The sequence below is a fragment of the Brachypodium distachyon genome, chromosome 1 (assembly GCF_000005505.3).
Source record: "Brachypodium distachyon strain Bd21 chromosome 1, Brachypodium_distachyon_v3.0, whole genome shotgun sequence".
In the NCBI taxonomy this organism is placed as follows: domain Eukaryota; kingdom Viridiplantae; phylum Streptophyta; class Magnoliopsida; order Poales; family Poaceae; genus Brachypodium; species Brachypodium distachyon.
Window position 1 is genome coordinate 25,803,278 of NC_016131.3, and position 27,279 is coordinate 25,830,556.

At 43.5% G+C, this 27,279-nt stretch overlaps 5 protein-coding genes across 8 annotated transcripts; 1 reads left to right on the top strand and 4 right to left on the bottom strand.

Moving 5' to 3' along the window:
- Nucleotides 1–24: 24 nt before the first annotated feature.
- Nucleotides 25–6,557, bottom strand: LOC100829573 (PX domain-containing protein EREL1). Its single transcript, XM_003563248.4, has 10 exons — nucleotides 6,205–6,557; nucleotides 4,906–5,034; nucleotides 4,367–4,465; nucleotides 3,469–3,561; nucleotides 3,277–3,385; nucleotides 2,512–3,161; nucleotides 2,097–2,261; nucleotides 1,764–2,006; nucleotides 1,307–1,525; nucleotides 25–713 (listed from the first exon to the last, which is right to left on the bottom strand). Exons 1-10 carry the CDS (start codon nucleotides 6,343–6,345, stop codon nucleotides 435–437), a joined length of 2,127 nt encoding a protein of 708 aa, XP_003563296.1. The 5' UTR covers nucleotides 6,346–6,557; the 3' UTR covers nucleotides 25–434.
- A 3,254-nt stretch (nucleotides 6,558–9,811) lies between these two features.
- LOC100832392 (36.4 kDa proline-rich protein) lies at nucleotides 9,812–11,060 on the bottom strand. The gene has a single exon (XM_003560293.4). It carries the CDS (start codon nucleotides 10,972–10,974, stop codon nucleotides 10,150–10,152), a length of 825 nt encoding a protein of 274 aa, XP_003560341.1. The 5' UTR covers nucleotides 10,975–11,060; the 3' UTR covers nucleotides 9,812–10,149.
- Nucleotides 11,061–14,497: 3,437 nt separating this feature from the next.
- Nucleotides 14,498–17,332, bottom strand: LOC100830707 (ESCRT-related protein CHMP1). The gene is made up of 2 exons (XM_003563252.4): nucleotides 16,587–17,332; nucleotides 14,498–14,703 (listed from the first exon to the last, which is right to left on the bottom strand). The coding sequence occupies exon 1, from the start codon at nucleotides 17,205–17,207 to the stop codon at nucleotides 16,593–16,595; it is 615 nt and encodes a 204-aa protein (XP_003563300.1). The 5' UTR covers nucleotides 17,208–17,332; the 3' UTR covers nucleotides 14,498–14,703; nucleotides 16,587–16,592.
- A 121-nt stretch (nucleotides 17,333–17,453) lies between these two features.
- On the top strand, nucleotides 17,454–20,091 carry LOC100831014 (proteasome subunit beta type-3). The gene is made up of 7 exons (XM_003563253.4): nucleotides 17,454–17,615; nucleotides 17,694–17,875; nucleotides 18,005–18,112; nucleotides 18,420–18,509; nucleotides 19,248–19,332; nucleotides 19,511–19,605; nucleotides 19,797–20,091. The coding sequence occupies exons 1-7, from the start codon at nucleotides 17,610–17,612 to the stop codon at nucleotides 19,843–19,845; spliced, it is 615 nt and encodes a 204-aa protein (XP_003563301.1). The 5' UTR covers nucleotides 17,454–17,609; the 3' UTR covers nucleotides 19,846–20,091.
- Nucleotides 20,092–20,708: 617 nt separating this feature from the next.
- On the bottom strand, nucleotides 20,709–25,940 carry LOC100832710 (vacuolar protein sorting-associated protein 25). Of its 4 annotated transcripts, XR_002963958.1 has the most exons (8): nucleotides 25,519–25,924; nucleotides 24,833–25,345; nucleotides 24,535–24,760; nucleotides 24,388–24,457; nucleotides 22,889–23,091; nucleotides 22,003–22,142; nucleotides 21,702–21,755; nucleotides 21,523–21,616 (listed from the first exon to the last, which is right to left on the bottom strand). XR_002963958.1 is itself a non-coding variant. In XM_014897293.2 (7 exons), the coding sequence occupies exons 2-7, from the start codon at nucleotides 22,945–22,947 to the stop codon at nucleotides 20,983–20,985; spliced, it is 534 nt and encodes a 177-aa protein (XP_014752779.1). In that variant the 5' UTR covers nucleotides 22,948–23,091; nucleotides 25,519–25,861; the 3' UTR covers nucleotides 20,709–20,982. The 4 variants fall into 4 exon arrangements, 3 of the variants coding, with proteins under 3 accessions (XP_014752779.1, XP_014752778.1, XP_024315822.1); XM_014897293.2 differs by lacking the exons at nucleotides 24,388–24,457; nucleotides 24,535–24,760; nucleotides 24,833–25,345 and adding exons at nucleotides 20,709–21,104; nucleotides 21,349–21,418 and having other exon boundaries at nucleotides 21,528–21,616; nucleotides 25,519–25,861; XM_014897292.2 differs by lacking the exons at nucleotides 24,388–24,457; nucleotides 24,833–25,345; nucleotides 25,519–25,924 and adding exons at nucleotides 20,709–21,104; nucleotides 21,349–21,418 and having other exon boundaries at nucleotides 21,528–21,616; nucleotides 24,535–24,693.
- Between the last annotated feature and the right edge of the window lie 1,339 nt (nucleotides 25,941–27,279).

The following is a 27,279-nucleotide window of genomic DNA, read 5'->3' on the forward strand; positions in this document are numbered from 1 at the left end:
ATCTCTCTCTAAAGAAAACAAGAGTTAAACAGCGAGAAGCTCCATCCATGGACCAACAAGATTTGGCCTGGAGCCAGGCCAAATGGGCACACCAGCTCAAACATCTATACACAGAGATACGTCTATCATCGGCTTTGCAAATCGCAATTACTATATTTTTCTTCTACCGAAAAACTCTCCCATGTCCGGCTAAATACATTATCCTCGGTGGATTTCCACGTCACCAAACAAATAATACAACACGACGACAAGCTGCCATGCCATGGTACGTTGCTTCCACAATGGAGCTGAGCGGCTCCCACAATGGAGGCGCTGGCAGAGGGGAAGGGTGTGAATTGTTTCTTATAGCAATACTCTCATCATATATGAACTTTTGATCGGGCCGCCTCATGACTAGAAGGAGCTAATTCACAAGAATATGTACATGTGTGTTTCTATCTGTCCAGCAACCAATTGAGGACCGTCTTCCTCGGGACGACTCCGTCCGTGTCTTCTTTCTCTGGCTTCACGGCGGTATTTACGGCATTGCGGATGACGGAATTCAGGCGCATCCTCAGCTGCGCATTGTCGATGAGCAGATCCGATAGCATCCTTGTTGTCTCTTCATCTGTGATGTTTGCATCTTCACTGCTCATGGTAATTGAAGATTTACCATCGGAATTATCGCCATCATCAGAAGAGCCCTGCTCATCATCTCGTGCTAGAAGCTGAGCCTACAGAGATTTGTAATTCAGCGAGAAAGTATAGCAATTGAAATTGGGAATTGAAATTGATTTTGAATTTTCAGGCTGTAGCAATTAGCTGACTGGTAAATGCTTCATGATTGCAGGTAGAAAGTACCAAGAGTAAAGTGGTGCCACGTGCAAAACTGAATTGGAACTTTATATGCAAAAAAAAGTAGCTTAAGAAAAAGGACACTTCAAAGCTATGCTATTTCAATGAAAGCTTAGAATCCGAACAAAAAATAAGAGCAGTCGGTCAGGTCTTTTTTAAAACAGAACCAGGCCGTCCATTTGGTGGACACCCTATTTGCACCCTATTTGTCTTCCGCGTGATGAACTAAAGTTGTGCTGGAATAGCTTGCCCTCGGTGCTAGGATAAAATTAAAAAAATTCATCGTAAGTAAGAATCTCCTTTTAATCTGTATGACAAAGACATCATTTTCACTTGAGAAAAGATTTACTTTGGAGTGGCTCTATTCCTCCAGCATCTCAACTGGAGCTCAATTTATGACTTTGGAGATTAGAGTTTGGTCGAGCAGGGCTTTGGAGTAAATGACAACAGACTATCAGAAGAAGAAAATTACCTCAGCAACAAGAAGACGTATCCTATTGTCTGAGGTCGCAAGAAAGTCTAGTGCATCAGGCAAAGATGACGGATCAACAGTCAAGTTATCTTGTTCTTCTGCAAGAAATTTAGCACTACATTCTTGTAGACGCTCACGGAGCAGTCTGCATTCGTGAAGAATTTTTTCACGGCTTGACTTCACACGGGTCGACCGCTGCTTCTCTCTATTAATGATCCTCTGGCACAAATGGGAAAGCTAATGCTTAGAGAGAAAACTCTGATCACATGAAATTCAGATATTCTTAGTGAATAGAAGCTTCAATCTAATAAAATATAAAACAGATTAACATATTAACAGTTTCAAGTTGTTAGCATGCAAAACATGACTAATTTGGTGGGAGCAAGCCTTGACTAATGTAGAATATTCATAGTGTTACAGTTCTACAAGTGAGAAAGGATTATGATTTTACGGGTACCTCTAGTTCCGTCTTCTCCTCGAGATACTGATTCAGCACTTTCTTCATCTCTTTTTGAGAATTTCTAAGAGACTTTACTTCTTTAACAAGAACCTTCATATCTGTTTTAGACTTCGCCTCAACTTCTCCAAGATGCTGTTTCAAACTCTCAACTTCTTTTCGTCTAGTCTCTAGTTCTTCAACTAACTCTTCTTTTTCACCACTGGCAGTTGTTTTCTCTGACTCCACACGAGTTTTCTCATTCTGGAAAATAAACAGAATAAGATAATCAAAATCATCATGGTATAGTTTATTAAAAGGTGCCATGACACATGACCAGAAGGAAAAACTGACTTGTTCGATCTTCAGGTTTGACTCCATCTCAGAGTACTTCCTGCGGAGCTCATCCATATCCCACTGCATCTGAGTAATCCTCTCTCTTTCAGCTAAGATAGCTTGCTGTAATGTCTCTCTGCCTTTTTGCTTTGTAGCTTCCAACTCGACCTCCAAATCTTTTACCTGCATCAGTAGTCGTAAGTGGCAATAATTAACCTAATAGCTATACAAGATCCAAACAGAAACCGTCGAATGCTATTGAAAGATGCACAAAATCAACAACGGTAATTTTGAAAACCATATGATGTTATGACATACTCACAACATGTAAAATGAAAGCATATTCTGTACACAAGACAAGCATGATCCTGGAATATTCAGAATATGGTTCACAATATAGCAGAAAAAGTAAATGTCAGATAAAAAGTGTTACCTTTGTGGAAAGATATTCTTTAACTGCTACTTCCTGATGTAGACGTGCTATGAGATCCTCCATATCGGTTTTTGCTGTCCCTATTCTTCTTTGCATGGTGATCAAAACCCTAGTTAACTTCTGTCTCTGATCAGTTGGAAGGATGAATGGAGCATCCGCATCATACAAAAGCTGCATATCTAAACCAGTAAGATGTTCTGTTTGACTATGTCCATCCACACCACTTGGGAGATCTATGGGACCATCCCATAGGGAACTACTAACCCCTGGAGTTGATAATTCGCTTCCTCTTAAAGAACTCAAATCACTACCTAAACTTTCAGCAGAATCCTTCCGAGCATGACCAGGGTTAGAATCACGATCATCTTCAGATATAACTCCCTTGTAAGTCTCTATCGAACCATTCCTTCCATCATGTTCCAAAAAGACAATACTATCTTTCCTGTGATTTGGCGCGCCTAATATAGATTCTCCCAGCACACCATTACCAGTTGCTCCTGTCACACTGGTATTACGAGCAAGTACTGGATTTATTCGATTGGACTCAGAGAGAGCACCTGAAGCAGGTTCATCAGTATCATGAGAAGAGTCTGTACTGCTTTTTACTGAAGTACCAGCTTCAGAAGGACGCTGATTCCAATCTTGGAAATCTGAATTCAATAAAGCAGTAGGATTCAGTTATCAATATTCATTATGCACAATTAAGACTTGGAACAATACACAATTAGAAGAAGAAAAATCTCTTCAATGGATCAATGCACATACATGAGCGTGCAGCAGCTTCAAGTTCAAGAAAAGCAGCAACAGGAGTACTTCTTGATACGTCAATGTCAGAAAGTAGCTTTTGCATCCACTCCTCCAAAGTATTTCTTCTCTGCAGCCAAAATGTTTTTAGTACCACAAGTCCAAAAGGCAGAACCCAAGAGAATGCAGTAACTAAAATTGGATACAGCTAACCTCTTCTAGAAGCAACCTGCTTGAATTTATTCTTAGGAAAGCATGCTTCGGTGGAGCAGGGGGGATGTCTTTTCTGGGAAACGCACGCTTAAGCTGAAATACAGGAGAACTTTAGCACGATGATTGATGAAACGAACAAAATCTTGAATTAGCATTAGAAAGCACAAGATTGCAATTTCTTTTGTCAGGAACACAGCAGAGATGGAAAATGCAAAATGACATAAATGTGTAGCACTATGAACGAAATGCAACGTCAACAAGATTGCACGAAGTTGTAAACTTGTAATGGCAGTCACTTTGAACAATGCATATTCAAGGTGACACTACAATGCAATAAAAAGTAAGGCTATCTTTTGGAATATCTCTGTCAACTTTAGCAGTTTGCCAGTCCAACTACAGCATGTAAGGGTGTTATTGCTCTTCTCTAAAAACAGAAGACAAAATGTATTTGAGCACAAGCAATGTATTGCAGACCTAAAAGAAGAAATTCCTTCAAGCCATTGTTCCTCATTCAATCACTCTGTATTTCTTAACCTATAGAAGTGTATGGAAACAGTACGCTACTAGCCATTCTAGGTCACATAATGTGGATAGTACACTAGTAGCCATTCTACGTCAAGTAATGCAGATACCAGCAGATAATGTTAGCAACATCTATGGGAGAGCGTACTCCTACTATCTCACTCACACAGAGTGCCTTGAGACCTGTGTACTCTCACCCCACCCCTTCCCCACCCCCATCTGATGAGAGAATGTGCAAAAATATCAGTGCATGTTGTGTGGATGAGATAGCATGAGAACACACACCCAGACAATCACAAAACCCACTCTCGAAGTTGTGATACATGTGACGTGAGAGTATGTGACCCAATAAAAAGCATCAGTTGTCTCAACTTACATCAGAACATAACTTTAGAAAGTCACTAAACCTTCGAAGAACTCCATGGCTAGAGCTAACGCCTTCCGGAGATTGTATACCAACATGTATCCTGTAAAACTGTCCTTTATGGGCATTAAATAAAGATCATAAACAGAACAGCACAATTTAGATGAATCAGGACTCCACAAAATGCTGTCTGCTGACCCCAATTAATCCTACTATCAGACAAACAGTTTTGGAGTTATTGAATTTATATCTGATATATTGATATATATATATATATATATATATATGATAAGTGAGATAGCACTTTAGTAAAACTTAGATCTTGGCATCATAATGCTGAACATTGTATTTGTCTTTTTATTGGTCTACCAAAGTTTTGTCACTTGTATTCCCTTCTAGCTCATTTTATTATAACAAATTAACAATAGTTTTAATACTAGGGACAAAGGAAATTCCTTTCTGCACAAACATGCAGCCACAGATTGACTGACTAGACTCCTGCACAGACATAAGTGGGGAAGACAAGAGGATAGAAGACCAACGATACTCACAACGATAGATTTCAAGAAATTGTCAGGGGTTACACCCGCTTCAGGTGTTTGAGCAATCCAAGAAGGTATCGTCACACAGTAACTCCAGCCTGTTTGAGGGTTATGTGGCCATATGGTGTTTCTTCCCTCCTGCATGTCATCAACAAATATGAGCTCATAAGAAGCATCAGCTGATGCATATTTTTACAGCATTGTACTGGTATGCCCTTGTCTTTCAAATGAGACCTGGTCCAAAGACAATTGGTGCTCTTCATGCAACTTCTAAGTTATTCATACACTACTGAAATTTGTTAATCAAACACACTATCTACTTGCGGGTGCAAGGCGGTTGATTTCTTTCATTTGGGGGTCGGAATAAAAATCGATGCATCGGACTGGGCAAGAAACCTGCTAGTTGTAATGAGGGCCAGGGTATTAACCATGCTAACTCTTCGGTACAAAGTTTTCATTCAGTTTGAAATGTAGGATGATTTTTACTAAGTACGGTGAAGATATCATGAATCAAAGAGTAAAAAAAATGACTATAGAAACAGCATAGCAGGTCTAAAAGGTCGATTTAATCGCACATTTTGGAATTGTAAGGAAAGGACAACCTAAATCTGCTAGGCAATGAACTAACCTGCATATGCACCCGGATGCAACTGCCAAATATATATACAGTCAGTAGGCAAAGCTGCAGCCATTTCAGTCTGATAAAAAACACAAAAACCACTTGCGCTACCAGCGAGAGGGCAGATAATGGTTACCAAGCAAGGAGGATCCCTATCATTAATAGCTGACGGGCAATAGATCCCTACAAAGCCGCTGATCCCAACTAAGAAATTCACCAAACATACACCCTAATTCTCGCGAGAACCAAAACCCTAACCGAGGGCAGGCTCCAAACCACTGGATCAGCAACCTGACGTAACTTGGCAACACTAGATTCCCAAAATCCCAATGCGGATCCCCAACCCGCACATTAAATACCTCAGCTGACGTAATTAACTCCTACCCTCCTACACACCACACATCAGCAAACTAAATCTAGCTCGGAACCTGTTGCTGCCCAGTCGGGGCGATCAGGTGAGCAACGGAAGCACCAACCAATCTGATCCAACCCCAACGTGGAATTCGAACATTGAAGCACCGAATCTGACGCCTCGAGGCAGCTAGCCGGCGCCGCGATCGACCTCCGGATCGAAGAGCCGTGAGCAGGAGGGATGTCGATCGGGCGGGATCGGAACGAGCGGAGGGGTTGGGGGTTGAGGAATTCAGGGGTGCAGGATGGGATCGCGGCTGGGGAGGGGAGGGGCTTACCCATCGCTTCGGGGGCGGGCTCCAGTCCATGCCGAGCGGGAGCGGCGAGGTGCCGTCGTGGCGGTGCTTCGGGGGGCTGCGGGCCTTCCTCCTCGCCGCCGCCGACGGGAACGACGCCGACGAGGACGAGGACGACGCCATCGTCGCCGGCCGCTGCCTCGGACGTGGACGCGGGGAGCGGGATCGAGGCGTGTGGGTGGGCGTGCGGCGCGACGCGGGGCGGGGCGGGGCGGAGTCCTCCGAGGGCGCGGGCGCCGGCCGGCGATTCCGAGATAGATTAGAGCTGAGGCGGAGGCGGAGGCTCCCGCGGTGGCATCTAACTGTCAACGCCACCCAGCGGCAGCACCAGCAGCTTCCCCTTCAGGCTTCACCGCTCGCTGGGCCGGCTTTGAGCGGTGCGGTTCGAGCCTGGGTTTCTCACTTCTCAGGCTCAGCCCACACGGCACGACACGACTAGGAGAGTGAGTCAAGAAAAGGAAAAGAAAGTTAGCGTTCTAAAAGAAAAAGAAGTTAGATTGCCTCCAAGGCTTCGTCAACCCACAAGAAGAGTAGTTGAAATTTGAACTAAAACAACAACATCAACAATAATTTAAGAACGGAGTGAGTAGTTAATAATAATTTGTTAACAAACATGTTTTCGTGATAGCAATTCGTCAAAAAAGAATACTCCCTCCATTTCACAAAGATTGGCGTATTTTGTTTCGTTAAAACAAGGCTTTGATCAAGAATTACACTATTAATTGTAACCTATATGATACAAAATCATGATTATTAGAAAGAACTTTTAAAGACGAATCTATTGACATAAATTTCATGTATGTAAAAACACATATTAATAGAGTTAGGATTGATCGAAGTCTTGTCTTAACGAAACAAAATATGCCAACCTTTGTGAAATGAAGGAAGTACAACCTTAGTGATCGACTGCTTGTAGGAATAAATTTGCCCGAGAAACCATGAAGATGGTTGTAACCGTTTAGGAAACGACTTTTTGTCTGGGAACACCAGGAAGATGGTTGTAACCGTTCAAGAAACAATTTTTTGTAAGCCGACTCAGGATCTTGTAGTTAACCCTGCACCCACCAAATATATAAGGAGGGGCAGGGGGTTACCTGAGTGGTATGACTCATAGCATACGCCGAAAATTTAGAAATTTCGAGAACTCTTGTCATGCATCGTGATCTACGCTTGAGACACCATCAATACGATCCACCAAACCCCACGAGTAGGGTATTGCCTCTTTTCGAGGGCGAACAAGCGTAAATTTCATGGCACTTGCGTACCATTGTGATCTACTTCCCATGCATTGCCCTTGGATCAATTTTGCCAACTAAAACACCAACAAGTGCCACGTGTCATGCCCTTATCTTGCACACTAGATCCTTGGACAGCAACAACCTCCGGCTGTCGGGTGGCTGACATGTATTGTCACTTGATAAAAGAGGGAAAAGGCCCTGAACTATTAGCTCTTGCTATTTTTTCATAACTTAATCCAATACCTTTTTTTTACTGTGCCTTGACTTTTAATGATGTGCACATGTGACAACTTATTCAGCGTAAACAATGATAAAACAAAATATTTGAAACCAACCAAGGGGGCTATGGAAAAATGCAAAAAGAATGTAAACATTATAGAACTAAGAAGTTCTGAGACATCATGGAACAAGGAGGAAAAATAAAAAATATATAATAAAAACAACAAAAATACAAAAACGTTTCAAAAAAATAGGCATGTTAAATTAGAAATCGAATAGTGGCTAATTAATACACTCCGCGGGAGCCATTTTCCTTTTAGAAAAAAAACCATCACACTTATCTTATTGATCATAAAAATAGTTACATCGCTGATCATCAAAGTAAAAATGAAAATAGTTACATGATACTCCCTCCGTTCCATAATTCTTGTCGAAATATTACATGTATCTAGACTTTTTTAAGAATATATACATCCATTTATGATCAAATTTGAGATAAGAATTATGGACCGGAGGCAGTAGGTGAGAAAAAAAAGAAGAAGTGTCTAGCTGTCTATGGGGGCGATTGGGAAAACCAGCGGGCCCAAGTTCCTGTCTTTTTTTTTTTAGAGCAAGCCCAAGTTCCTGTCTTCCTACACTAACCCATCTTGATGGAGGCCTAATAATTCTTGGGTTCCCTGTGGGCCGTAACTGGGCAATACAAGGAGGGAAGCCATCGACTCGTCTGCGCAGTATCCACCGTCTTCCTCGTCACCACAGTGAACAAAGCCCAGATATGCTTCTTAATCTCAATTCTCCTTCTTTTTTGAAAAAAAAAAATTTTGTTTTGTTGAAGATTTTCGTTGTTTATAACCACATCCCTTAAATAAAAGTTGTTTCGTGCCAGTAGAACAGCATGCCTTGTTTAACATGCCAGAAGAAAGGGAAACAAGCCTCCTGCCCTAGCAGCCACCCACCGCAGATCCGATCTATCTCGTCTATCGGCCGGCCGGCCAGGGAACAAGGTCACTGCTTCTTCTACATTTTGGTGGTACAGTAGGTCTTCAAAAAATAGGATTTGGTCAACCGGCAGCCGAGCTATGGTGGTGATGGCAGCATTACATGGGTCAAGAATAAGGTTTCCCGACTCCTCATCCACCTTGTCGATGGCGATCCTGCTGGTGGCATCGAGAAGTGCGGGACGGTTGGTCGCTACTCTTTCGGAGTGGTGGATCTAGTTTTGTGTTTGTGCTTTGCAGATCGTCTACGCGTATCGATTTATTGGTTCCTTTTCCGATCAATGAGTCTCTCGATCAGCTTCTACCTCATCGTGGAGTTAGTGCAGCCAGGTCTTCTCGGATCCGTCTGGCCGGATTTGAGATGGTCATCCAACCCTTTTCATCGTTTCCTTCTCCGGAACGGTGGTCTATTTCTCAGATCACTGTCACCGGCGTCTTCTGGCTCCGACCGGCGACTTCTCGGCTGCTACGTCAACAACGGTTTCCTGGCTCCGAAGTGGTTCGCAGGTCCAAAGACAGCATCGAGCTTCGCTCACGGCGCGCCACCGGCGAGTGCAGGAAGAAGACAACGACGTTTACTTATAAGAACTTGCGTGTAATTTTCTTTACTTTAAAGATGGTCTCTAAGGTTGATTGATTTTATTATATGGCCTTGCCTTCTCGGAAAAAAAATACATGCCAGAAGAAGACAGTCAGCCACGCGGTATAGCCTAGCTAGCTAGTCACATGCCACATCGGACAAACGTGCGCACAGTAAATAATGCAAGCAGAGTGTTGGCCAGCTGGGCCGATGGTCTATACACCGAATACACCAGGAACTGCAGGTTTCACGGGTGACATGGCGCCAAAAGGACACATGCTTTCTCTGCACTTTTGCACCTATCATACCACGGCTTTGTTCAGTGTACTGCCTGCACACCGATCAAATCAACGTACTGTTCTCGCAGCCGTCCGTACGTGTACGTACGTAAGACCAGCTGCTAGATCTCAAACCAGATCAGATTCACCAGATATTTAAAAGTAATCGTCCTGTCGTATACTAGCTCGGAAAATCGTGCGTATGCATACATGCATGCGCATATATGAGCATTCTTTGTCGAAGCTCTCTGTCGAGAAGTATACACAATTTGCCAATTATTCAATATGCATGCAATCATACTGCATGCTGTTGTTTTCCTTAATCAATCAACTGGCCTTGGTCACCAAACAATTGATTAATCAACACACTCACACTCGCACGCACAGACAAATACTTAACCAAGCAGCCAATAACAACCAAACCAAACACCGGAAAACTAAAACAAAACAAACACCCATGTCGATGCATGCTTTAGCTCATCGGCCTCTTCTTCTTCTTCTCTTCTTCTTGCAAGCTACGTAGTCCGTAGGTCTAATGGATGGATCGACATCCCTCTCGTGTCGATCATCAATCTTTCCAGAACTCTTGGAACTCCTCGATCTCACTGACAGCTTTAGACGGAGCATGTGTACCCAGGCGGGGGAGTCTTGCCGCAGGTAAGCAGCAGCTGGAGCGCGAGCGGCAGGTAGAGGTTGATGTTGAGCAGCTTGAGCCGGATGGTGGTGCAGAGACACACGGCGGCCTCCAGCTCCACCAGCCCCGCCAGCAGCGGGCAGCACGTGTTCACCGCCGGGTCACCCAGGCCCACGTGCACCAGCCCGCCCAGCAGGTCCACGCACGCCCCGATCTTCAGCGAGTCCACCGGACACGTCAGCGTCGCCGGTGTCGGCGGAGGTGGCGGGCAGGGTGTGGTCACCGCCGGCGGGGTCGGGTAGGTCACTGGTGGTGCGGTCACCGGCGGGGAAGGGTAGGTTATTGGTGGGGCGGTGATTGGTGGTGAAGGGTAGGTGACTGGAGGGGCGGTCACCGGCGGTGAAGGGTAGACGACGGGAGGGCTGACGACAGGGCCCTTGGGCGGGCCGACCACAGGTGGGACGGTGATTGGGCCCTTGGGTGGGCTGTAGACCGGGGGGCGAGGGACGGGCCGGCCTTTGGGTGGGCCGACGACGACCGGAGCTGGGGTCTTGGGCTTGGGCGGGCGGATGGCCGGCGACGGCGAGGGGTAGGATGGGCCCTTGGGCTTGGGTTTGGGAGCGGGCTTGGTGGGGCCCGTCTTGGGGGAGGGGAAGGAGGGCTTGGTCTTGGGCGGGTGGGAGTGCGACGGCTTGTCGCAGTCGCAGGCGACCGTGGCTGCCGGCGCCGATGCAGCTGCTGCGGCGGTGGAGAGCAGCAGGATGAGGAGGAAGGCGAGTTGCTTCTGAGTTCTGGACGCCTCCATGGCTGCTCTAGCTAGCTTGATGTGGTGCTAGTTGGAGGAGGAAGGAAGAGTGTTGATGCGGTTCTAGGGTTTGTGTGTGTAGTACGTGTGGTTATATAGAGGAGGGATGGAGGAGAGCTTCCTTTGCAAGTTGCAGTGGCCGCCCGTGATCGATCTCTAGCTAGGGTTTGTGCTCTACGTACAGCAGTATTGTACTACTGATCATGTGGTGGATATCTTAGTTCGATCTGTTCCTAATTAAATACTACTACCTCCATTCCTAATTAGTCTTCCCTCCGACTCTTATTATCTCAAATTTGCCAAATATGAATGTATCTATGTTTAAAAACGTCTAGATACATTTAATATTTCGACAAGTAATATGAATCAGAGAGAGTATAAGAATATCAAATAAGTATACTACGAAAACATATATCAACTTGTTAAATTTGAACAAGTTTATAAAAAAAATGTAGCATCAACTTCTAGAATACCGAAAAAATAAATGTTGGTAGATTCTTATATAAGTTTATACAAATATACCGCAACCAGAAAATTTGCACATATTTTTGCAAGAGGTAATTGCACCACTGGCCCATAAACTTGAGGCGTGGGAGCATTTTAGTCCAACAACTTGAAAACTGAGCAATACTAGTCCTAAAATGTGTGCAAAACTATCATGGGCTCGGAAAAACTCCCTTCATCTGCCACGTGTCCAATTTGGACTAAATGCGCCCACGTCACAAGATTTGGGGGACTAGTTTTGCTCAGTTTTCAACTTTATGGACTAAAATGTTCTCACGCCTTAAGTTTATGGACCAGTGGTGCAATTACCTCGCAAAGGAAGAACTGAGAACTACCGGGATGGTTCCAAAGTCCAAACCGCGTTTGGACCCTCCTAGCAGATCGATGACGGCAAGGGATATCTCTCAATGCTCCCTCCTACGTGCCGATGTGTCTTAAGCCGGCCTTTATGTCAGCATTTTGCCTACATGGCGCATAATTAACGTGGAGCTGTCGTATAGGCTAGATATGTTTCTTCACACAAACCAATAAAAGACATTACGCGTATCTAAGACAATGTTGTGACACTACACATACCGGGAGATGGTCTCTTAAGCATTTATTGTGACCGAAAACGATAGCACCTAATAAGAGACATGCATTTGAGAGAGAGACCTAAATGTCATCTATTCATGATTAATATATATTTCTTCATTTCATTCTTTTAAATATGCATTGCACATGCCAGCCAAGCGCATGCATGCACTCATGCATGCGGCCGGTGAAGCTAGGTGGGTCTCATCTAGGCGGTCCGTGATCCATGTGGACCAAATGTACATACGTACGGTTCATGGACTCATCTGCGACTCGGTGAGACCGTGACCCGGCAAGCAAGCAGCCACACCCGCATCCCTATGGCTATCCTATCCTCTTCCAGACTTCCACCCACCGACCCACTCCTCGTCGTCGTCGTCTTCTTCTTCTTCTTGCCGCAAATTGTTCGTCGATCTCCATCTCGGCCGAAATCCATATATCCCCGGTGATACACTAGCTTGCGAATACGTGCTCTGATTGGACAAGGAGTATCGGCACAGGAGTATCGGCACAGCGTGATCAGTGTACAACTATGGTTCGTCGTCCATGGATGGTCAACTAATTATTTTTTGTATCGGCGTATCTATATATGCATGATCCGTACAGGTACGTACTGTACTTTTAGACAGGGACGGACACAAGGGGAGCGCCGAGTGGCTTTGCCCCCTAAAAAATTTGATTTTCCCTAATAGATACTAATCAGTTCATTAAAAATAGGTCCCACCCCCCCCCCCCCCCCCCCCCCCCCCCCCCCGCATGTCGAATTCAACTTTCCGAGCCCCCGTTGAAGTGACGTTCTCTTCTTCTTGTCACGGGCTGCCCTGCCAGTGCGTAGTTGTATAATCGACGAAGGCAAACTTTCGTTGCAGGCGTGTTGTCACCTAGCTTTAGCTAGCTCGTTGCGCCACTTGCTCCAATGGGCCAAATAGGGGTCGTCGGGCCCAGTGCCCCCCATGTTCTCTGCTCCCCCGTGTAAACTCGCAGACGAATGGAGTTAACTAGCCTTTTGCTTGTAGCTAGCTGTGGGACACAGTAAAAAATGGATTCAGAGTACATTAGCTAACTTTGGGTCGTCTAACATATACTAATAGAATCTTTTATCTTCTTTTAAAAAATAAAAAAATTACCATGTACTGGCTTTTGCGTGCAAGATGGCCGGTGAATGTCTGTAGCTCCCACAGGTTCATGTGTTGATCTGCGCTGCAGTTCTATGTTGGTGCATCCATGACAGCATAACATTTTTTTGTTACTATGTTGGTGCATCCATGACAGCATAACATTTTTTTGTTACTATGTTGGTGCATCCATGACAGCATAACATTTTTTTGTTACCTCATCCTTTTTTTCTGGGAAATCTCCATGACAGCAGCGATTTTTGTTACAAGTACACGTTGGTCCTCAGATCCATCCATGACTGGCAGCAGAAATCTTTTCTGGTCTGGCCTTTTGTCCTAAGCCCAGAGCGAGAAGGCCACAGAAGCCCACGTACAGACTACAGAGCCACCGGCATGCACCTCCTTTAGTCCCACCTCGGCTAGCTACAACCACCACAACCAGCATAAATACTCTTCTGCACTCACTCAACTCGCTGAGCTCAGTAGCGAGAGCTTGTAACCCGAGTGGGGGCTTTAAGGGTGGTGTGGACGTTGCCGTAGCGCTGCGGGCCTGGTCTGGGTGTGCTACTGATGGCCCGCCCGTTCCAAGTTGCGTAGTGGGCCGTTGGAGCTTAAGCGAAAGCTAGGCTTCGCGGCCCATAATGTTGGCAGGCACAGCGTGAGGCTGGCTTCACAGAGCAGCGACAACTGCCCGCTTCCAACGGTGGAAGGATAACGGGCCGCTGCACTCCTTGGCCGCTTGGGCCTCGCAGCCTACTCCAGCGAACCACCACTTTTTTTGTTTCTCTGCTCTCTGCTATTTTTTGGGTGCTGCTGGAGAATTCCTTGAAGCTGTTTGGTTTCTGTTACCAGATTGTTTGTTCAGTGTGATAATCTAGCGATCATACGCTGCAATTACTAATCCACTTGGTTTTTAGGTCGTGATCATGTCTTTGATCTTTTTTGAAGCCTAGGGAGAGGTGACAACCCGTTGCCACCGTATGTATGGCTACCCTGCTGTCACCTGGTCCATGTTCTTCTTTAGAACGACTCACAAAACATTTGCTGCCTCTGAGAAAAACAAGCTGTCGGCCTGTCGTCCAAAGAAAGACTGCGACACACACCCACCAGAGCAGAATTTAAACCTAGATGTCGTTCCACATGCATATGGACATTTGGCTGAGTCATTCCATATGCATATTTGCTGACAGTCGACTTTGTCAGTGCATTATAGCGTCAGCAAACACGGTGAATTGAGAGAGAGCACGATGGCAATCTAACACAGGAAGAATCTTTGCACAAATATATGTCAAGCAAGCGGGAGTAAACGGAAAGACAAGACAGATGCAACATGGACAACAACACAAGACATTCACATGCCTACATTTTATTTGACTCATAATATCACACATCAATGTTTAGATCAGTCCCACACACAGATCCAAGATAAGCACGCCTCATTTTAACAGTATTTACCAAACTATCAGACATGAACAACCCTAGACATGGGCATCGGCTAATAGCGGAGCGGCTCAAGGGGACGTTGCAAGAGTCGTATCTGCAAAATGGCGAGAGTTGATATTAGTTTATGGAAGAACAATGTTCAGTGAATCAAAAATACGGAGCAATACTGCTTGAATATCTTGATTATAAGATCTATGCAACGTTCAGTTCTCACTGACTGTTTTTAACAGAATCATAAATTGTACTATGATACTGATTAACAAATTTGGGAACTTATTTGATACTCACTATTCGGTGTCGAACAAACAATAACGTTTGATGACGTTCAGGGATTAAAATAACTAGTGCTAATATAGTAATACGAAAGAACCCCAGCAAGTGAGCAATCAGTCTTTTATTACTCTGCTTGTTTTTCTTAGTAGACACAACACAATTTCTGGCATTTGTCCATGTGATGGAGCTTATCAAAGTTTGCAATTAAGTTTCAAGATCCAAAAGCCGACAGTAAAAACTAAAATCATCAGACCAATCAATCTTAGGACTCATCAAAGTGACATGGACCCAGTGCTTAGTTTAGTTTGCAACAGGAAAGGTCGGAAACGGAATACGAGAGAATGTATTGTACAAAATTCACTGCTTTGACATTGAATTCAGATTATAAAGGGTGATGCAGAATATTACCTAAGGCAATTTCTAGTATACTGCTACTCTGTTAACATGCTAACAAACTGCATCAGTGATACCCTCTTGTATCATGCTGCTGGTTTTATATTTGCATATGAAACAGATTGCTTTAAGAAAGCACAATAACATTAGTGCAGTAAACATGCCAGCCCTGTGATGAATCTGCCAAATATTTTACTTCAGAATCTCATTAAGTAGCATCTTGATATGTAGAGAACTACAAAACTGCGTCTGTCAAATATGTTACTTCAAAATTTCATGAAGTAGCATTCTGATGTAGAAAACTAGTACAAAACTGGGTTGGATTGACTGACAATCTCTAAGACGTGCAATTCTAGATGGCATGGGCTAATGGCTCCATTAGTCATGATTAAGGTGTTCCTGGACCCAAACATGGAGCAGCGCGAAGAAATAGATAGGAGAACTTGGATATTGTTCCTACTATTTCCAAATTATAACAAGGGGCCTACTTATATAGGGGTGCTACAACCTAAAGTACAGAAATAAACCCTAAAGATAACAACCAACCAAAAGGAAATAACAGACACTGAAACTAATCACTACACCTTACGCTGGTGCCAGTTGCCATATACAACACTGTAACCAGATGGTATAAAGTAAATACAGTACGTATCATCCAATAAGTTCAAAAAAAACAATATTTTAATATTCAACAGAGCATCAGCACCAGACCAGCATTGTCATTCCGATAACAATATTTAGCAACTTGCAAGTACTTCCTACAATCTGGTACCTTAACATAGAATTTCAACTGATTTTATTGAACAACACTAGAAAGATAAACCATGGTGCAAATTCCAACACAGGCGTAGTATCCTAGCGATCACTATATGGAATATCACACCCTAAATTGCATATCATTAATACAATCAGTCAAACACGAGATGCCTTGTGACAGCAGAACAATGGTATAGTTCAGTGATAACACGAACCTTTCACGCACTGCCACCGACATTAAGTCATGATAGTGGTACCAGGCTAGGGACTACACACGCATGAAAATATATCATTTTGTACAAATCTTAATCTATAACACAGTTATCATAGTTGCAACAAGTTACAATACTCAGTTCTCATAGTCATAGTGTAATAAGTACTTCCTCCGTTCCTAACACAGTTGTTGTTTTAGTGCAAACTTGAACTAAAACAGCGACAAGTAGCTTGCACTAAAACAGCGACAAGTATTTAGGAACGGAGGGAGTAAATAATAATACGCCACCGGTACAAGTACAACAGAGACAAGTATATTCGTTTGTGGGGCTAGAGCTAGACCTGAACTCAGCCGCGGGCCTTGAGCTCGGCGAGGCGGCGGGTCAGGTCGTCCTCGTCGACCTTCTCCTTGTCCTTGGCAGCGGGTATGGCGTGCGCGGCGGCCTGTGGCAGCCCGACAGAGACCTCGAGGCCATAGTCATCAGCGACCTGCTGCATGAGGCTGTTGACCTCGGTCTCGGGCGTGGACAGCGAGGTGGAGCCGGCCATGGCGCCCTCCATGAACTCGGCCTGGACCTCCATGTTAACGAACTGCCTCTCGAAGCTGTCCATGGTCTCGGACATCTTCTGGAGGTTGCCCGTGTTGAGGGAGGACTCGAGCGACTTGACGATGTTGCCCATGGACTTGCCGATGACCTGCATCTTGGCCTGTGTGTCGAGGCGCGCCACGACGGCGTCGAGGCGGGAGGCGAGGCGGAGGTAGTTCATGTGCTCCGTCCGCTTGCGGATGGCGTTCTCGGCGTAGATCCGGGCGCCGTCCATGTTGCCCTTCTCGATGGCCTTCTTCACCTTGAGCTTCTGCTCCTTCTCCTCCTTCTCGCACTTGCGCGCCTGCCGCTGCAGCGACTTGGACGTGAACTTGAGGTCGAAGATCTGCGCCATCAGCTTCTCCGGGTTGCCCATCTTCTCCGCTTCCGACGCCTTGCTCTCTCTCGGGGAGGAGATCGGATTTGGGGATTTTTCCGGGGAGGAGAAGATTGGGGAATTTTGTGGGGAAGGTTGCCTTTGATTCGGTTACCACGCGGTTTGGGGATTCACGGCAAAGTCAGCGTAAGCGTGTGGGCCCTGGAGGAGAGCGCGCGGGCCGTGCACTCGGCCACGGCCTGTTTAAGGCCCGCGGGCCGAAAGTTGCTGATGTTTGATCCATGTTTTTTCTTTGCTGATATTTAATCCAGAAGTTTTTTTTTTAATGCGAACCTTCTTCTTGCTCTGCAAGAAGCCCAGCTTGGTCATAAGCCCAGCCTTCCTCTTCCTCCCCATCGAACTCCACGCTCCGCCGTCTCCGCGAACCTCGCGACTCCGGCCATGTCGGTGAGTCCCCTTCCCTGTGCCCTCGCCCCGGATCTCTGTTTTCTGCACTAACGGTCCGGTGCCCCCCGCGTATCGCAGATCTTCGAGTACAATGGCTCCGCCGTGGTGGCGATGGTGGGGAAGAACTGCTTCGCGATCGCCAGCGACCGGCGCCTGGGCGTGCAGCTGCAGACCGTGGCCACGGACTTCCAGAGGGTGTTCAAGATCCACGGCAAGCTCTACCTCGGCCTCTCCGGCCTCGCCACCGACGCCCAGACGCTGTGAGCCGCTCCTCGCTGCCCCTTCAAATCAGATCCCCCCTCCCACCTTTTCGTGGGGTTTGGTTACTGCCTGCCTCTGTTTTTTTTGCGGCGGCTGCTTAGGGTTGGTTTGTTTGTTTCCGTGCGTAGGTACCAGCGGCTGGTGTTCAAGCACAAGCTGTATCAGCTGCGGGAGGAGAGGGACATGAAGCCTGAGACCTTTGCCAGCCTTGTCTCTGCGCTTCTCTACGAGAAGAGGTGAGGATGTTTACTCACGCCAGAACCCAAATAGAGTGTGCACACATGTATAATTTGAACGCCAATCGGGTCTAGTATTCTGCAGAGTAATGCAATTTTGAACACGTTAACAATCTAGTGCCATATAGCTGTAAGAAAGTGTTCCTGTACTTCTGCGTCAGAGATTGGATTATGAGCTTAGTGATTAGCCTTTCTGTGCTAATATTTGACCTGCAGCTTATCTATGATAAGCCATGTTTCTTCATTCCCTAAGATTCGATTATGCAGACAGGTTAGTCTAACTTCTTATCCTAATGAAACATTCCAGATTTGGGCCATACTTCTGCCAGCCAATTATTGCTGGACTTGGAGAGGATAATGAGCCATTTATTTGTACCATGGACTGCATTGGTGCAAAGTAAGTATCAGATTTGTTTTCGGTTTTGCTTCTTCACACATATTTTTCTAGATGTATTTCATAATTCATGCACATCTGATTGATTATCTGTTTCTCACTGTTTACTGTATTGCTTTAGTGATTACGGTGCCTGTTTTAATTGTTCTTCATCTGAGTCAAATTCCACGTTGTAGGGGAAGTATATTGGTCTGTCAACGTTAACCTCGTAATGGCCTCCAATTCTTAAAAAAAATTCCCCACACGACTACTCTTGATGGGATGCGGGAGTTGGTTTGGGGCAACCACCATAAGCACCTCGAGATTATTGTTTGTAAATACCCACTACTTCATTACTAGCCATATTGCTCTTTTTCTAGGGAAAACATAGAAGCAATCTCAGAATATAAATTCTGGGTTTCCAGTTATTATTTGTCTGATTCCCTGTTCCAGCATACTCGAACACAATGTACACAATGTCTTTGTGCCAATCCCATGTATTCTGCCCATTGGTAAGTTTGTATTCAACTTACAGAATTGCTGCCTTTGTTTTTTGTTCCTTTTTGAAAGCGACAATAAATCATTTCCCCCGCATCTCATTTCATATGTACTGAAACAAAACTTTGGTGCTTCTATATTTCATAATACACCACTTAATTATGCTTTTTTTTGGGTACCTATCTTCTGTGAAGGCCTCATTATGTTTCGCTCTCATATAGTCATCTTCGTGTAAGCTAATTGTAGACATTTAATCATATGCAGGGAACTGGCCAAGGATTTTGTTGTCTCAGGGACAGCATCAGAGTCTTTATATGGTGCTTGTGAATCCATGTACAAGCCAAACATGGTATGTTTTCGTGTGGTCAATTTTAGCCAGTACAACATGCTTTATGACTTGTTATCGTGAGATGAAAACCATGGAATATATCAAATTTGCATTCTGTCTTTAGTCTTAGCTGCCAGCTTTTCTACCATTATATTATGTGGTACAAGTTGCCTGACACCATCTTATTTCCATGAGAAAGGAACCTGAAGAACTCTTCGAGACTATATCACAAGCTCTGTTGTCATCAGTTGATCGTGATTGCCTCAGTGGGTGGGGAGGCTATGTTCTTGTTGTGTAAGTTCACTCCTCGCTGCTGTTATCGCCCGTCTGAATTAAATTCCCTCTAGTGTTGTATACTGTTGATGAGAGTGTATGGGTTAGGAAGTTCAAATTCGCATCATATTCAAGTTTAAGCCGTTTCTCTAGTTCTATTAACCGAGGATTAACCAACCCACTTCATTGGCATGTTCTTTGGGTTTTTTCAGGACACCAACTGAAGTACAAGAGCGGGTGCTCAAGGGCAGGATGGACTAGATTATGCGGCCTAGAGCTTTGTTTCTTCATCTGCTTTCGAAATGCCTTGATGCTCCCTGTTTCTGGTCTCACAGTAGCACATTTGTGATTCTGCCTTGTACTGTCAAAGATGATGTTGTCATATCATATTTACCCGTAGAAGAAACATTTGTTTTAACTGGGCCTTATGCTTTCTGTGTATGTCAAGACTTCAGTCAGTCTTGCCCTTCGCCTTGGTTTTATGAGATACCGATTGATCGAGCAGGAGTTAAAAGGTTCCCGCGATCTGGTACATTAGAGATAGCTTCTCTTTCTTTCTAGAATACATCTAGACGGGTGTATCATAAATTGACACTTCTAATCGTTGCAAAAATTATCTATTATTACTACCTCTGTTAAAATTTATAAGACGTTTTGGGAAGCCGAATTGACTGGGCAAAACAGAGGAAGTATTCTTTTAGCCAATCCAAAGAAAGTTTTAGTTTGCTACTGCAAATGAGTTCAAGGAAATGTGGTTTAAAATCTGTTTTTTTAATTCCTTTGAGGAAAAAAAAGTCACGACTAGTTTAAGGCTTGGTTTGCAAGTGTTGGAATATGTTGTGGAAAGCAGGTAAAATAGACAAAGCTGGATTATGATAATAAGATAATTCACCTCGATATCAAATGCAGACTAAAACGAAGGAAAAAAGTTGTGTGCAACTTCATTTCCAAATCTAACGTTACAAATAATTTTCCTTCTAAATAAATGTGCAACTATCAAAATTTCGTTACTTAAGAGGATCAACTTTCACCACCCTCAATTTTGAAAAGAGATCTCGATCAAGTTACAAATAGATCCATCTGTAAAAATCACTTAACAGCTTCTTTGTAGTATGTAGCTCTGATTAGATGCAAGTTAAATAGAATTGGAAGACCAGTCATCATTTACAGATATTGATGCTAAAGAAACGGATGGAATTATAATTACAACGATTCAAGCAAAGGCGAATGCGGCAATTAACACTTCAGAAATAGAGAAAGGGAAGTATGTGATCAGTCCACAGGTATACAAGGATGTATTATGTTTAACAGACACTGATCTGCACCTGTCAAAAAAGGAAAAAGAAAAAAAAAACAGACACTGATCTGCTTCTGCTAACTGGGGACTGCAGGCGAAGTTTACACTGAAAATTTAACACCTTCGTCATCTGCTGAAGTGCCCTTAAAGATGGTCGCCTTGCCCTTTTGTTCCAGTAGCCTCAAAGCACGCATGAGAACGCCACGATCAATTCCCGCAAGCTCTGTAACATATGCCACGGGATAAAACGATACAAGTAAGCAAACACACTTTTTGGCAGGACAAGAATAGCTTTATTATGGGCTGCGGGGCATGGGCTAAGCTTTCGCGATGAGCCACCATTCATTTATGCATAAAATAGCGCTAACAGCCATGTCCAACCGTACATAGATAATACTGTTTCTAACGCAAGTTAATTCAAGGCAAGAAAATATGATCACATCACCCAGAAGTTGTGCTATACTTACCGGTTCCAGTTGTTTCAATTCCAGAGCGTATATCTTCAATAGTCGTTACTTCCAATCCATTATCTCTTACCTACAAGCAAAAGATGAGGTCAAATATCATGACATGATGAAGATCGTGCCATTATGTGTTCATAATTGATATCTCCTCTCAAACCTGTCAAACAAAAAAGAAGCCTTACAAAGTCTAATATGTAGTTGGCCCAATCCTGTATCCGAAGCCAAAGGATAAGGCATCTCTTATGACCTTTGTCCATCCACTCCGCACGCCCTGCGGTTTTAACTTGTCTTAAGCAGGTGCACAACACGAAATTAAATAACATTGCACTGGTGGGCCAACAGTCAGCAGAATGAACCTTCATTAACAAGAGCTGCAAGGAACACTTCCTTTGCTTCATAGCTTAAAGATCCTACATGATATAAAACCTGTAAATTAAGTGCAATGGCGAAACATATGCACAAAAGCATAACCAAAAGTAGTGTAGTAGATTAAATTCCCATGTACAGTGTAGTATGACATATGCTCATGATTTTTCCAACAAACTGAATATTTTAGGACTAACTAATTAGACATGTTTATTGCTGAATAGTACAGAGCAGTTTGTTGAATGGGAGAAAGCAGTTTGTAAACCCAAGATTAAGATAAATATATCTTACTCTCAATGTTTGAATTGGAGAAGAGTGGGAAATCTTCTTCTAGGGGGACTATATATATCTTCTGAGTTCTACAGTAATCAAGTATCAGATCTTTCCATAGCTGCACTTGCTTTTCACGTGTTTCTCTCACAGGCTGCAAACTGAAAGACAAATGTTGTCATGCTATAAATCTTAGTCCTGATATGTAACATATGGCCACAAGAAGTTTTAACAGAGAATTTCCATAGCTAGTTTAAAAATAGTGTAATTAATTATGCAACTCAACCAGTAAAAAGGATCTTTTTATTGAACCAAATATCGTTCTAGGAATGTCAGATAATAGCATCAAATACCAAGATCAGGGTTGACATTTTTATCAAACCAAATATAGTTCCAAGCAGGGAGGGAGATGCTAGGAATTATGGACTCGTAACAGCGACGATAAATTGTAGTGTGAAGACACAAGTACCTAAGCTTCCAAACACAGCGGTCATAATATGTAAAATGCCTCTTTAAGGAATTGTTCACAAGCTATCCACTTCCTCACATGTTGATATACAACGGGATCAGCGTTAACTTGAGTTTTTTTACAAAAGGGATGGCGTGCAAACGAAAAATCACTAACAGTCTACTTTTATCTGTCCAACAAGTTCAATAATTTCCAGAGACAGAAAACAAGAACTAGCAGGCAACCATCCGATCTGACACAAAACTTCTACCATCTGGAACAGGAAGTTGAGCTAAATTCGTGACACAGAAAGTACTACAGTTTGGTCAAGAAAGAATGCAATGTCCATGTCCTGCATCAACAGCCCAATACTACCCCTGTTCTTTCCTTCTACATACTAACACAGCACGCAAAGAAGAAGGAGAGGGATATATATATAGAGAGAGAGGGGGAGATTACGTGAAGTAGGGCGGGTAGTTGAAGAAAGGGGGAAGCTTGAAATCCCCCGGCCTCTGCATCCTGCGCTGCAGCGCCGAGTCACCAGGAGCGGAGACGGCGGGAAGGGCGATGTCCCAACGAGGAAGAGCAGGAACGGCGAGGCGCCGGAGAGCCGGGGGCGTTGGGTGGGTGGGGATTGCGGCGAGCCGTCTTCCTTGATGGATCTGAGGAGCACTGATTCTGATTAGAACTGAAAAGTAGTAATATATTTGCATCGTCACAAATGAATGATCGGTGATCGCTGTACTTTGGAGACAAACATCGATGTCCTCTACTTCCTCCGTTCCATAATTCTTGTCGAAATATTACATGAATCTAGACAATTTTTAGGAATAGATACATCCATTTTTGGGCAAATTTGAGACAAGAATTATGGAACAGAGGGAGTACATAGTACATCTTTTTCTTTACAAAAAAGTACATCTTTTTTTTTCTTTACCAAGACTGTTTGTCTTTGTAAATGAAGTTAAGTAATTCTACGGGGATTAGACTGTTAGTGATTTTTCATTTGCACGCCATCCCTTTTGTAAAAAGACTCAAGTTAACGCTGATCCCGTGGTATATCAACATGTGAGGAAGTGGATAGCTTGTGAACAATTCCTTGAAGAGGCATTTTACATATTATGACCGCTGTGTTTGGAAGCTTAGGTACTTGTGTCTTCACACTACAATTTATCGTCGCTGTTACGAGTCCATAATTCCTAGCATCTCCCTCCCTGCTTGGAACTATATTTGGTTTGATAAAAATGTCAACCCTGATCTTGGTATTTGATGCTATTATCTGACATTCCTAGAACGATATTTGGTTCAATAAAAAGATCCTTTTTACTGGTTGAGTTGCATAATTAATTACACTATTTTTAAACTAGCTATGGAAATTCTCTGTTAAAACTTCTTGTGGCCATATGTTACATATCAGGACTAAGATTTATAGCATGACAACATTTGTCTTTCAGTTTGCAGCCTGTGAGAGAAACACGTGAAAAGCAAGTGCAGCTATGGAAAGATCTGATACTTGATTACTGTAGAACTCAGAAGATATATATAGTCCCCCTAGAAGAAGATTTCCCACTCTTCTCCAATTCAAACATTGAGAGTAAGATATATTTATCTTAATCTTGGGTTTACAAACTGCTTTCTCCCATTCAACAAACTGCTCTGTACTATTCAGCAATAAACATGTCTAATTAGTTAGTCCTAAAATATTCAGTTTGTTGGAAAAATCATGAGCATATGTCATACTACACTGTACATGGGAATTTAATCTACTACACTCGTCTCTTGAGAGTTCAACTTGAACCGGGAAAGGAAAAAATGGGGTTGCATCATCAAGAATTTTGAATCGTCTCTTGAGAGTTCCAAAGGCACGTTCAACCGTCACTCGTAGAGATGAGTGCCTAAGGTTGAACAATTCCTTTTCATTTTGTACTGGATTGCTGCCCCACTCATTCAAATGGTACCTCACGGCACGAAAAGGTGGCAAAAACCCAGGCTTGGCTCCATAACCAGCGTCAACTAGGTAGAATTTTCCTAACACATGAAAACAAATTGGTGACAAAATTCTATGCAAATTATATTGGGCAAATTTGTTTTAAGAAAATTATTACCTCGAGGGACATACAGGCCATTCTCCCGCTCTATAGCATCTGCTAAAATGGTCGCATCATGTGCTGTCCCCTCCCAACCCGCCAAAACATATGTGAACCGAAGGTCAAAATCTACTGCTGCCATGACATTTTGAGTAGAAAAAGACTTCCGACCACGAAAGGAAGGTTCCATATCTTTACTAACTGATGCTCGAACATGTGTACCATCAATTGCTCCAATGCAATCCTATATATTTTAAAGGGTTATAAGCCATAAAATTTCACACCTAAATATGGAAGGACAAGTTTCTCAAAATACCTTAAAATATGGGTCAAACCATGGGTGCCCTGCAATTTTGGCTGGAGTTTCCAAGGAAGGTGGCCTGATATATTCAGCTCGTAGCTCAGCTATTGCGTGAAGGACTAGTCTAAAATAGCGGCTTACCGTCTCATTTGACCTGTCAAAATTAGCCCCAATAACCCTATTTCTAAGGTTATGGCCAATAGTATTCAAGAACATTGCTACTTGCTCCTCCACGGATACATGTATACTGTCTCTCAGCAACAAAAGTTCCCTCAAAATTTCACACAATCGAAAAAAGGGTGCTCTTTCAACCCTTAGCATATTTCTGCATCTCACATCACACTTGAAAATTTTATTGTTCAGATAATTGATTCTTTGTAGGTCTCTCTCCCAAATAGGTCCATAGGTAACCCGGGGTCTCCTCTTTTTTATTCTATCCCGAATGACCAATGCAACCAATGCGAAAACCACAAACGTTGCAGCTCCCCTAATCAGGAAATTCCGCCTCCTATCCATCCTCTTTACCATCTACAAGTCATACATGGCTATCAAAAAATGACAATGCATACACGCAACAAGTTACTCAAAAAAAAATTCTCCCTCAAAGATCGAAGCATGGACCAAAAAAGGATTAGATCGACGGTGCATAGAGAAATCTCCCTCAAAGATTCAAGCATGAACCAAAAAGTACTGCTATTTACCTTGAGTCCAAGTCGGAAACCGCAAGTTTCTTCAGATCGAGGAACTCCAAATCGCAAGTTCCCCTCCTCTGCCTTCCCCTTCGCCGGCTCCGCTGTGTTCCCCGCCGCCTGCCTCGCCCCTCGCCCGTCCGCCGCCGGCCTCGCCCTGGATCTGGCCGAGATGGGGTTCACGCGGTGGGGAAACGCGCGGATCTGGAGGTGGACGCCAAGGCTTCGTGGGAGGGAGTTTCGGGGACCCGGATCGTCTAACGCGAAAGAGGGAAGTCAGAACTGACTTTTGGCCCGTCGTTCCTGCACGCGAAATCTATCCAACGAGCCTGGCGATTCCAATTCGAGTCTGTGCAAAATACGAGTTGCGGCCCAAAATCAGAGTATAATAGGTAAAAACAAATTCTCGTTGCTCTCTTGCTCGCAGAAGATATCATAACAAGTGAACTCAGTTCAGATTTAAAGTAAAACATGCATGCGAAATTTGGATGATTTAGTACTGGGTTCAGATTTAAACTGAAGCATACATCATGGCCAATGCCTTTTCTTAACTGAAGCATGCAACTACAGACAAACTAAAGGTCAAAACTAACTACTGAAGTTTGCCATGTGACAGAAAAAATTCTTCTGCATCAATGTCGACACTCCCAACCTGCAGTGTTAAAAACAATTGATATTTTAGAACAATGAAACATGATTTACTATAGTAGCTCAAAACTCTTGATAATTAAAACATACCGTCAGCAAATAAGTGAAACTTGTAAGGAATCCATGACCTTCAGGATCATTCAGAATGCTCCCAAGACCACTCTCTGATTGACTTTGTGATGTCTTCATTCTGTTTTCCTCTTGTTGGAAAGTTTTTGGTCTATTTTCTTGTTGCTGGGATTTTTTCCTCCTATCATTCTGTTGCCGTTGGGAAGTTTTCTTCCTATTTTCTTGTTGCTGCAAACCAAATAGAGCATAAGAATTCTAGCAAATTATTATTTTATATATGTGGGAAACCAATAAAATGTAAATAATTACTTTGTTGCACCTTTGGTAACTCTTGTGATCCAGTAGCTCGTCATGTCTTCCTTTTCTTGTGAAACTTGTCAACCCAACTTAGCTTTATCTTTGCAGTTTTCTTCTTTGGAGATTTTTTGTTTAGGCGTGCAGCTGATAAAAGTTCATTTGATTTAGGCATCACTTGCGTATCACATCTTTCATTGTCTTTACTTTCACTTCCGTTTTTCATTCTAGCCTCAACCTCCTTACCAACAGTATCAAGTGAATTCTCAAGTAAAATACAACATTCTTGGGAACCAGCTACCTTCGTGGCCAAGTTTGAAAATTTTTGTTGAAGAAATTTGTAGCGCCGAACAGCATCCAACTTTGGATTCTCAATAACATTCCTTCCACTTCTGTCCTGAATAGTTCCGGACCGTGCTTCCCGAGTCCATCGCTTCAAAATATAATGTGTTGGTAGTAACTTGATATTCATCAAATCAAGAACCCGCAGGGCATGTGCACATAATATCCCTGCTCTCTCAAATTGTCCACAACTGCATGATACCCTTTGTTCAAATGGATTGCCAATAACTTTGCATTCTTCTTCGTATGTTGGGTCTACAAAAGGACTACTAATTGTTACAGCAAACTCGTAGTCTGCATTCAGTTGTTTAGTGCAGGCTGCCATAGATCTCTCATATTCTGTTTGGAAACATTCAAATATACCAGGAGTGTAAATTTGACTTGCCTGGACCAGCATAGGTGTTCTCATTTTGATCCTAG